The 12307-nt window shown below is 40.8% G+C and overlaps 1 protein-coding gene across 2 annotated transcripts in view; it reads right to left on the bottom strand.

The window, feature by feature from the left end:
- The window catches only part of PAPSS1 (3'-phosphoadenosine 5'-phosphosulfate synthase 1), a 180334-nt gene that overhangs the window by 35954 nt on the left and 132073 nt on the right, over window positions 1–12307 (bottom strand). For both annotated transcript variants that reach the window (XR_004540447.1, XM_033956484.1), the window contains exons 9-10: window positions 2732–2867; window positions 1687–1955 (exon numbers count right to left, since the gene is read on the bottom strand). Coding sequence is in view for 1 of the 2 variants with exons in the window: in XM_033956484.1 (XP_033812375.1) it covers window positions 1687–1955; window positions 2732–2867 (405 nt within the window). In the remaining variant the exon portion in view is untranslated. The remainder of the gene's footprint in view (window positions 1–1686; window positions 1956–2731; window positions 2868–12307) is intronic.

Below are 12307 nucleotides of genomic sequence, written 5' to 3'. Positions count from 1 at the left end.
TCCAATTTCTGCAGGTTTTGTGCTAGTACGGGGTGCCCACAAAACACGCCTTGATTTTAAATGGTTATAAAACCAAAATTTATTGGGATATTCTTTCACCTTTGAGGCTACACTTTCATCAACTCAAAGTTTCATTTGGTATCTGTTGATTACATTCACTTGATGTGCACCCCACCTGTTACTCGACAAACATCAATGCGATAATCAGCTTGGACCAGACTCTCCAAAGCTCTCCAGACCTGTTACTCATCGTCTTTCCTATAAAATACTCCTCCTCACTTTTAAAACAAAAAACTCTAACCAATTGGCATTTATAGATAAATTTTTGATCCCTTAGTCATCATCAAGGGCCCTCCAATCAAATATCAAAATTTACTCTCTATACCGTCAATACGGGAATTGTTTTACGACACTACTCGCAAATCCATCTTTTCAGTTACCGCTCCCTCTCTGTGGAATGCCCTTCCACTAGACATTCGATTAGAGAACTCACTCAGAAAATTTAAAACCAAACTTAAAACTTTCCTCTTTAAAGATGCTTTTACTCTTTAGAATCAGCCTCTGCCTTTTAATTCCCCGACTCATGTGTAGCTTTGAAACATCTAATACTTCTTTTGAAATGATTCCCCCCAATGTCTTTACCGCTCCTCACTTACCATCCCCTTCTATTAATTTACTTCGATGTATTTTAAACAACCTCTCTCTCCCCTACTTTCCTTCTGTTTCATATATGTTAATCTGAATTTGTCCAGTATTTTTAATATTTGATAAATTATTTTTATTTACTTATTTTAACTGTTTCCTATAATTTTTTTTATAATGTACACGGTCTAGACATGTATTTTGATAGACAGTATATCAAAAATAAACTCGAGAAACAAAGCATATCCGGCGTGATTGCATTTCTAGCTTCAGTGATGCGTTCCTGTAGATCATCCATAGTTGCGGGTAGCGGAGGTACATACACTCTGTCTTTCATGTACCCCAAAGGAAAAAGTGACTAACAGCAATGTCTGGTGATCTCGGGGCCACTTGAGGAACACCTGGTCATTTTGTCGCATTGCATTGTGTGAAGGTTGTAACTTCTGCACCAACTGCAGCTTATAAGGGTGAAAGTGCAAGCAATTGTGTAAGATCTGGTTAACTGTGCTTTTTTGGGACTTGTATTTGCTGCCATCTTATTTATAAACATATTCCAATAAGTTTTGATTTTGTAACCATTTAAAATCAAGGAGTGTTTTTGTGGGCACCCTCTATTTAAGGTGCATTTAGAGGTTCATATATGCACCTATGCGTCTTTATTTAGCTAAATTACTCCTCAATGCTAACTGGTCTGGAAATGGGTCTGAATTGCTGATCAAAATGACAGTTTTCATGGATAAAGAGAAAAAAATTGGTGTTTGGTGTCTTTTTTTTTTTTTTTTTTAAAGAGAAATAATGTAATGACACTGTGTAAAAGCTGTAAATTTGATAGCATTTGACAGAATACACTGACATTCTGTCACACTCACAGTGGATTCACATTGCGACAGTAAATGCATTGTAATTGTTGACACCTCCTCCCCCTTATTTAGGGGCTCCAACAGAGGCCTGACAAAGGATGCCATGACAAATAAAATAAAAAGTGAGAATTCAGCTTGCTGGTAATTGGGAAGAAATGTGGTTATTGGCCAGAAGTCAGCATACCTCAGTGGGCCCCGCATACATCATTGGAGATGGAAAGATGGCAATGATGGTCGTCTCTGGATCCAGCACTTTTTCTTCGAGAACTGCAGCATGCTGCTTCATGCGCCAGAACAGAGGGACATCATCATCCTTTGTCCAGCCACCCAGGGGATGGAGGAGGAGAACTGGGCTCCTGTAGCCACGTTCAGTCAGCTGGGAGTGCGTGTCCTGCATTAGTAAGGCATGGCCATTGTGCACAGGGTTACGCAACTGGAAGGCAAAGACCGCATCTAAGGTCCAAAAGAGATACAGGCAACATGATCATTTCTATACTTAAGCCATTTTTCATATTATAAATATAAATGTCAATGTAAATAGTCCAATGTTTCTCTACATCAAAAAACCCTAGCAGATAAGCTATATAGAAGAACTCTGCCCCTAGACACAATCCTCTGTCTTCATCTTCTGGGAAAGTTTTAGACTCTAAACATATGAGGGGCATTTTTGATATAACGTCTAAATTGATATAACATCTAAGTCTGATTTGGGATGTTTTGTGGAAAAACATCCAAATATTGAGAGACAGAGTAATTTCTGAACCATAAAAATGTTTGTTGTTTTGAAAATCGAACAATTCAAATACTACTTATTGTCAAAGCCAATATGAGTCAATAAACTATCAGACAATCTCAGCAAAATCAACCATATCCCAATGAAGCCTTCAGAGAAATACACAAGTAATATTCTTATATATATCTTTTATCGTAAATATTTCTATTGATTAGAATCTTCAGATGGCTGATCAAGTACATAACTCAAACATTGATCCATAAGGGTTGCACCAGTGATTTAAATATTTCATATTAATTCCTCTTATTTTGCCCTTCATTGGAATTAGTAATTATAACTTTTTGTGACTTATCTTATTTATCTGAATCCATGTTTCACCCACTTCATCCTGGTCAAGGCATTCTACTGTCAAAACGAGCCAGTATTTTTTCAGTCTTATTCAAATACATGGATTCATGTCGGGAGGGGCTGGAAACAGCTTATATTAATGACTCACCTGCATTTCGTTCCTTAAACTTCTGCTTCAGTTCTGCTGGAGTGAGTCGATACTGATCCAGGCCATCATTCCAAAAGATTCTATCGAGAACTTGCAGATCTCCACCAACCAGCCACTCACCACTCTCCATGACCATCTACAGAAGGGATGTAGAGCAAGCAGCAGGTTGAGTTAATGAATATTTAACCATGAGAAAAGAGTGTGGCAAGAAGGAACTAAGCATATGATTTTATTTATCTGAATAACAACAACTGTTTTGAGTAAATTCTCTTCTGCATTCAGTGGTGGAGTAGCCTAATGTTTATGTTTATTAAAATCTTTATATACTGCTGTACAGCTAAAAAAGGATCAATGGTTAGTACAGTAAGCTGAGATCCTAGGGAACTGGGTTTGATTCCCACTGCAGCTTCTTGTGACCCTGGAAAGTCACTCAGACCTCCATTGCCCCAGGTATAAAAAGCACTTTTTACATTGTGAGCCCACCAGGGACAGAGAAAGTACCTATATGTATTGTGTACAATGATGCATACGTTTAGTAGTGCTATTGATATGGTAAGTAGTAGTAGCTTATGTTTTTATTAGCAAACTTACTCTGCACAGTTCAGTTTTATTTAATATGCTGCAAATACTGTAAATTATCTAAGTGGTTTACAAACCAAATATATTTGAAAATGAGAGAGAAGGAAACAAAAAAAATGGAGATGTTACAAAAGGGTATAATTATTCATTTAATAAAAGAGATAATCTATGCTTAATCAGAGATATACAATAGGTGGGGTGGGTAGTGAAAAAATAGATTGGACAGTGAGGGGTAAACCTTGCTGCAATGGGGTATTGAACAGGTTACACTATTTAGGTTTAGATGGAAATACTTTAGAGAAGAAGTAAGCTTTAAGGATAGGTATCCTTAAAGCTTAAGGGTACCCTTAAACCTCTGCTATGAATTCCTGTCATTGTCAAAATCCCTCTTAGCATCCTCTGTAGAATATTCACTGCTGGGATGAGAAGGCTCAGGATAACCCTTCTGGAACTAGGATTCTCTATGGCAGTGGTTCTTAAACCTGGTGGACCCCCAGCCAGTCGGGTTTTCAAGATATCCCTAATGAATATGCATGAGAGATCTGCATATAAAATAGGTAGCAGCCATGCAAATTTCTCTCATGCAAATTCATTAGGGATATCTTGAAAACCCAACTGGCTGGGGGTCCCCCAGGGCAGGTTTAAGAAGCACTGTTCTAAAGCATTTCAAGGACTTCAGAACTTCTACGACTTGAGTTTTAAATGTCCAATTCTGTTTGGCAGATAAAAGGCGGGCAAACAAAGTTCTTGACTGACATGGAAGGTGGAAACCACCTTCGGAAGAAAGGAAGGAATTGTACGCAGAGAAACACCCAACTCAGTGAAATGGAAAAAAGGCTCCCTGCTTGAGAAGGTCTGCAATTCTGAGATCCTTCTTGTGGCAAATATGGCAATCAAAAACACTATCTTGACCGTAAGGTCTAGCAGGGAAGTTTCAAACAGAGGCTCTTACAGAACACGGGCCAGACCCTTGAAGACCACATTGAGGTCCCAAGATGGGAACAGTCTGTGAAATGGAAGTCTTAATTTGGGTGCCCTCCTCAAAAATGAGTAAAATCCGGGTGAGATACCAGCTATCTGCACTTTGAGAGATGAAACATCAAGGCCCTTTTCAAGACCAGCTTAAAGGAAAACAAGAGTCACTGGAATGGGAGCCCTCTCTGGCTCCATCTGCTCCTTGGCACACCATAACTGGAAGGTCTTCTGCAACCATCACAGGCTTCTTTTGCCCTAAGGAGAGTTATAACCGCAACCTCTGAATAACCCTTTCAAATCAAGGCCTTGCGCTCAAGATCCAATGCTGAAAGACCAAAGCGTTCTGGCTTCCCCACCAGAACCGGGCCTTGACTGAGAAGCCCTGGATGAACAGGCAATTTCAGGAACCTGCCTCTATGTAGACACACCAGATTCATGGACCAAGGCCTGCGGGGCTAGTATGGGTCCATCAGGATCACCAATCCCTGATAGTTTGCTATCCTACAGATGATCCAACCCACTATGGCCCACAGTGGAAATGCATAGAGGAGCTGCTCAGTGGGCCAGTGCTAAATTAGGGCTTCCCCACTCAGCTCTTCAACTGTAGAAGCAGACTCTCTGCATTCTTGGCTGTGACCATGATGAGATCCTTGTCCGGTCTGCCCCAAGTCTGAACAATGAAGGATAATGCCCTCTGGGGGCAGTCTGTCTACTGTGCTCAGTACACCTCCACCCATGACAAAGTAAAACTTGGACCATGAATTGGAATGAGGAGAACCATCATCGCACAATATTGTTCCCACCTAATACTGGTCTAGCAATGATACGGATCCGGCAATGATACAAATCCAGCAATGTCCTGTATTCTATATGTGTTATTCACCACCAAACATTTTTACTTATCTGGATTGCTTTTCATTCAGTCATTGTGTGATGTTGTAATCCAATTCACATCCTGAAATCATGTGCTCATCCCCAGTGCATGTGAAAAAATATATTGTGGCAAAATGCTTCCTATAATCAGCTCCTGGTTACACCTTGCATGGTCGCTCACTGTTCTCCTACTCCAGCAGAGTTTCGCTAACGTCTTCAGGGAGAACAAATGTGTACCGAAGTTCTACACAAAATAAGCACTCAATCAGTTCCTCATTTTTAACCAAATCTTCCCTTAAAAGCTTACCTATAAATTGCTTGTGTGACTGCGGGCCTCTCTCAGGCAAATCAAAAGTTTGGACTGTCAGCAGACTACAAAAAGATTATACTGGCGATGGCCCGTCACATGACTAAACCCAGCTAACTGCTGTTGAATGTGATACTGTGATTACAATGAATTGTAGAAAACTATGAGATTTTCATTGTGCCCAACCCCCTATCCTGGCCATTCTATCACATGATTAAGACCTGCATGGGGCCACTGTTTGCCACTGAATGAAACTTTGTTCTTTATTTAACAACTCTCGAGAGATGATCCCCCCCCCCAATGTGGCATACGTATCAGATTGTAATTGACGTAATGCATGACCAGCCTGAACCCATTGCTCAATTAATGGAGTCTCCTTTCTTTGGTTCTAATTGTACCGAGGTGTTCTGTGATTATAATTTTAACTGCCTGTTGGGTTTGGCCAATATAATGTAGACCACAGGGGCACATTATGCAATGAACTACCCCTGCTGATGTACAATCTGTGTGCTGTCTTAACCTAAATTTCCTGTTAGTATGGGGGATATTCACCTCTGTGGTTTGAAAGGCTAAATCACAGTATGAACAGTGGCCACACCTGTAATGCCCTGGATGACTATCCTCATGTTTTATTGGAGCCTTAAGTTACTCACCCAAATTGCTATTACAAATGTATGTAAATTTGGGCATTTCCGGATAAACACTTAGTACATGCTAATACTTTTTTATTATCTGCTGTACTGCATGAACGTTTGAAGAATATGGAAGTACACATACTAATGTATTCTGGTCATGGTTACTATTTGATCCCTGATAACTATGCCACTGATAGTGTGAATGGCTAGCCCGTTTAAACACGGTTTTAACTATAGTGGCTGTGAATTCCTGCCTTATAAATCTGGCAGCCAAATTGTTTGCATGATGTTTAAAACTATGACCAGAAGAGCACAATCTTCGAACCCACAGAACTGTCCTACAGGGATGCTATCCTTAAGTTTTTTAGGGTGAAAGCGCCTATAATGTAATAGGGAATTGCAGTCCGTCTCCTTCCTATATAATTCTGTAGTGAATCCTGTATCTGCAACAGTCACAGTAATGTCCAAAAATTGCTCTCAAACTTGATGTTGGTGCCCACAGTATTGATGTATGATAGAAATTGTTGAGGTTCCATCTCTGTACCTTGCCATATCATGATAACATTGTCTATAAACCATTTCCAAGATAGAATATTTCTTTTATATTGGCTTGAACACACAAACTGTTGTTCAAATAATGTCATATATATAAGCAGGCAACCGTGGGGGCGCCACAGTTGCCCCCATGGTTACCCCCTTTATCTGTAAATAGTATTCTCCTTCGAATTCAAAATAATTGTGTTAATCACATATTTGACTAATGAATTGAGTAAATCAATCTTTTGAGCAGACATGGGAGATTTTTCCAGGTAGTACTTAACATTCATAGCTGCATTTTGCGGAATATTTGTGTATAAAGCTACGACATCTAGCGTAACTAACATTATATTATCTGAAACTGAGATGGACATCATATCTAGAATTCATATGTAATGTTGAGAATCCCTCACGTAGGATTCTGCCCGATACTATTGGCCGGAGGATTACTAAGAGACTTATGTATCTTGGGAATGAAGTAGATATGTGGATTCTTGGGATGCTGTGTAAACAGAAATTTAAATTCTTTAGCTGAGATAACACCTGCCTAATTATAATCATATAATATCTGGTGTACTTGCTTGGAAATGTGTTGTATAGGATTGCTATCCAATTTCAAATAAATATTTTTGTCCACCAGATGTTGGTGTGTTTCAGGTATTGTTGCTTGTCCTGGATAACAGCGGCACGTTGAATGATGGACATATCATTTCTTAAAGCATTAAGGGGTCCTTTTACTAAGCCGCGCAAGCAGTTTTAGCGTGCACTAAACAGCAACATGTCCATTATATAGTCTATGGATACGTTAGCGTGCGCTAATATTTAGCACGCGCTAAAATGGCTAGCGCACCTTAGTAAAATGACCCCCAAGTACCACACATTGTTTTTTAGTTAAATTACTATAAGTTTTTCTTAGTTGTAGATTCTGATGTTCTAGATCTCGTAATACTAACTTTCAAACGTGACAATGGATGATGGATCAGGATTACTGGGAGGTGGCCATGCAGAGGTAACTTTTCCCTGAAGAGGGAATATCATAACATCATTAGACGGTTGCGTATTACCAAAAAACACCCTTAACCTTCATTTTCTGAAAATATTTTGGGAATTTACACTTCAAGAAAAAAGAATCATATAAAGCTGAAGGGACAAACGACATACCCAATTGCAAACCCTGTTCCTCAGTTTCAGTGAGCATTTGAGTTGACAAGTTAAATACATGATTGCTCATATTTTGTTGCCCTTTTTCATCTGTATTGGTTTCTTGTTTTGACTGTCCTAGGTTGTTGTTTCTCCTATGTGTAAAAAAGACTCTGAAAGTATAGGTGTAATTCCACTTGTTGGTTCAAGAGATGAAGCCTCTCTCAGTTTTACTGTCTCTGTCTCATCCACAGATGATTCGCAAGATGACATTTTGAATTCAACATTTTTCATGTTTGCTTGAGAGGTTGAACACGTTCTTCTCGTCGGTTTTCACGAGCGAAGACACATCTAATATACCGGACTCAGAGGAGCTCATGAGTGGGGAACAGGCTGAAAAATTAGAGCACATAGAGGTAAGTAGGGAGGATGTCCTCAAACAGATAGACAGGTTAAAATGCGGCAAATCACCAGGCCCGGACGGGATCCACCCAAGGGTGCTGAAAGAACTAAGACAGGAAATAGCGGGCACAATCCAACATGTTTGCAACCTATCCTTGAAAACTGGTGAGGTGCCAGAGGACTGGAAATTGGCAAATGTCACACCGATCTTCAAGAAGGGATCGAGGGGTGACCCCGGGAACTACAGGCCGGTGAGCCTGACTTCAATAATAGGGAAGATGGTGGAAGCTATGATCAAGGATGGCATTTGTGAGCACATCGAGAGGAATGGCCTACTGAGAACAAGCCAGCACGGATTCTGTAAGGGAAGGTCGTGCCTAACGAACCTTCTGTACTTCTTTGAGGGAATAAGCAGTCGGATGGACAATGGGGAGCCCATAGACATCATTTACCTCGACTTTCAAAAGGCTTTCGACAAGGTGCCACATGAAAGGCTACTTAAGAAGCTGTGGAGCCACGGGGTGGGAGGGGATGTGCACAGATGGATCAAGCACTGGCTGTCGGGTAGACTGCAGAGGGTTGGAGTAAAGGGCCAATATTCTGACTGGCGGGGAGTCACGAGCGGTGTGCCACAGGGATCGGTGCTGGGGCCTTTACTCTTTAACATATTCATCAATGGCCTGGAAAAGGAGGCAAAGTGTGAGGTTATAAAATTCGCAGACGATACCAAAATGTGCGGCAGAGTTAGGACCAGGGAGGAGTGTGAGGACCTACAAAGGGACCTGGACAAGCTGGAAGACTGGGCAAACAAATGGCAAATGCGCTTCAACGTGGACAAATGCAAGGTCATGCATATAGGGAAAAAGAACCCGTTGTTCAACTACAAATTGGGGGGGGTATTGTTGGGAGACAGCAGACTCGAGAGAGACTTGGGTGTGCTGGTGGATGCATCACTGAAGCCATCTGCACAGTGCGCAGCAGCCTCAAAAAAAGCCAACAGGATGCTGGGCATCATAAAGAAGGCATAACAACCAGAACACGGGAAGTCATCATGCCATTGTATCGAGCGATGGTACGTCCGCATCTGGAATACTGCGTTCAGTATTGGTCACCGCACCTCAAGAAGGACATGGCGGTACTTGAGAGAGTCCAAAGGAGAGCAACAAAAATGGTAAAAGGGCTGGAACACTGCTCGTACGCCGAGAGGCTGGATAGGCTGGGGCTCTTCTCTCTGGAGAAAAGGAGACTCAGGGGAGATATGATAGAGACCTTCAAGATCATGAGGGGCATAGAGAGGGTGGATAGGGACAGATTCTTCAGACTGAAGGGGACAGCAAATACAAGGGGGCATTCTGAGAAACTGAAGGGAGACAGGTTCAAAACAAATGCAAGGAAGTTCTTTTTCACCCAAAGGGTAGTGGACACTTGGAATGCGCTACCGGAGGAAGTGATCAGGCAGAGTACGGTACAGGGATTCAAGCAGGGATTGGATGGATTCCTGAGGGATAGAGGGATCGTGGGGTACTGAGTAAACCAACCTGGTCGTGCATGTGCAAGACCGGAGGGCTAGGACTTCGATAGGAGGGCAGAACTTAAATGGGAAACCAAGGTGGCAGGGGAGCCCCTTCTGATGATTCAGAAAGGCCTTGACCTGTTTTTGGCCACCGCGGGAGCGGACTGCTGGGCAGGATGGACCTGTGGTCTGACCCGGCAGAGGCACTGTTTATGTTCTTATGCTTCTGTTTTCTATTTTTATTTTGGTTCTTGTCCATCCATGGATAGACATACTCTTTGGTGTAATCATATAAGTCTCGTTTAAATTTCTTGATTTTAAGAAACCTCTGTTCCTGGCAGTATTTATCTCTGATCTTATTGTGTTCTACCGAGTGCTGTTGATAAAACTCATTCTCCTCCATCTGTTTAAGCAATTCCTTTTTATTCGCAACTTCGCCAGTTTGTTCAGTGATTACTGTTTGCAAAACATCTATAATAAGCGAACTTTGAGTGATAACCTGATTCCACCTCTCAACATAATCTGTGTTATCTAAAAAACTAGGAGATTTGTTAATACGTAACCCAGGTGGTACTCGTTTCATGTGGCAATATTCTATTAATGTTGCTGAACGCAATTCCAAACGTACTAATGATTTATGCTTTTTCTGTAATTCATCCCAATCAATAGTTTGATCCAATTAATTATCATCAAATAATTGTGAGCCTGAAAGCAAAGTTGAAATTCGATCTGTTGACAGTCCAGATTTTGAGTCCCAAGTAGCCACAGCAGGACAGCTTCTATGCCACTAACACTGCTTTAACGAGTCTTATTGACATGGAAAGCTTTTGAACATCAGGGCCCAAGTATTTTTTTAAATGTAATAGCAGAAAGGCATACTTCCACTCTTGCAAATTCTGGCATGGCCCCACTATCCTAGTACAGTGGTGTCTCGCATAACGAACGCCTCGCACAACGAACGCTGCACACAAAGAACTTCATGTCTTGATTCACACAACGAACTTCGTTTCACACAACGAACTTCGTTTCACACAACGAAGTCGCCCGAGCTCCCGATGTATTGCATCCTTCCGCGCAGGCACTGCAGGCAGTCGTTAGTCACTGCGCTTAACTGCCCTCTCTCACTGTATACAGTCGTCCTTTTAAGATAAACTCAATATTTTTTATATATCATGGCTTCTAAAAAAAGCAGGAAGGTGATTTCTGTTGAAATGAAATGGGAAATAATTAGAAGGAGTGAATGTGGGGTAAAACAGTGTGACCTCGTCAAAGAGTTTGGCCTCAGCAAGACCACCATTTTCACCATTTTGACAAATTTATCTTTTTTTATGTCATCTTAGCATATTTTATGCTGCAGAACGAATTATTTTTTTTAACATGTATTGTTATGGGAAAACGCGTTTCACATAACGAACTTTTCGCATAACAAACTTGCTCCTGGAACCAATTAAGTTCGTTGTGTGAGGCACCATTGTACATTTATCAGGGTTCTGTCCATAGCAGAGCTGGAACTACAGTAGCAGCCTCACTTGGCAAATCTCAGCCACCTTTAGCCGCATAGAATAACAAAAATCCAATTTTGAGCTGGCGTGGTGACGGGCTTAAAGTTAAACACCGGTCACAGCATTTAACTTACTCCATCCATTCAACACTGATATTCATAAAGATAGCAGCACTGCATATATGGACAGTGTGGTTACCATACTGGTACTATACATTTAGGGCTCCTTTTACTAAGGTGCGCCAGCGGTTTTAGCGCGTGCACTAAACGCTAACGCCTCCATAGAGCTTGCGTTAGTATTTTTCATTTAGCATGTGTTTTGCGCGCGCTAAAAATGCTAGCACACCTTAGTAAAATGAGCTCTTAGTTTAGGCTTGTTTAAATTACCTAAATAATGGCTGAAAACCACCTCTATCTGGATAACTTTTTCACCTGTACTTTTTTTTTTTTAATTACAGATATTATTTAAGAATTTAAATGGCCCGATATTAGTATACGGATATTTGTATAATTTAATGAGGATATTATTTAGCAATTTAAATTACCTGATATTTGAATACTTGAAAAATTATAATTACAGTAAGTTATGTTTGCAGGTTGCTAGTGAACTTTTAACTCGTTTTGAATATCAGCCCAAGTAATGCAATAGGTGCTTCCTGCTAAGAAAATACACTCCTAAAAAGCAAAGATGATGCTGCATTGAAAAAGTTTGTGCTCTTAGGATAGCACAGTGGTTTTCCTTTCAATATGCCTGAGATGAATTCATCATAGAGTTAAATTTACCTTGTAGACTCTCTGAGAGAGACTAAGTTAGGTGTTTCTCAACAGCCTTGACGTGTGGTCTAAAATCAGATATGCTTCAGTGGAAAGATACTATGAGCAAAACCACATCAAGTGCTAGTGGCCGTTTTTTCTTTCTTCTCAAAATAGTCCAGAACTTACTGCTGAGCAGATTATAGCCAAGAGCAGAAGAGAGTAAGAGGCACGTTTTCAAGATATTAATTACAGACAGAGATGAAAAGGGAATTATGTAGTGCTCAAAAGCAGTTAAGTAAAGGAACTGCCTGGGATATGAGCCATACAAGTGACATGCTATTCTAGCACTGTCTGCACT

Source organism: Geotrypetes seraphini, chromosome 1 (genome assembly GCF_902459505.1).
Source record: "Geotrypetes seraphini chromosome 1, aGeoSer1.1, whole genome shotgun sequence".
Classification (NCBI taxonomy): domain Eukaryota; kingdom Metazoa; phylum Chordata; class Amphibia; order Gymnophiona; family Dermophiidae; genus Geotrypetes; species Geotrypetes seraphini.
This window is presented reverse-complemented; position numbering and strand designations above follow the sequence as displayed.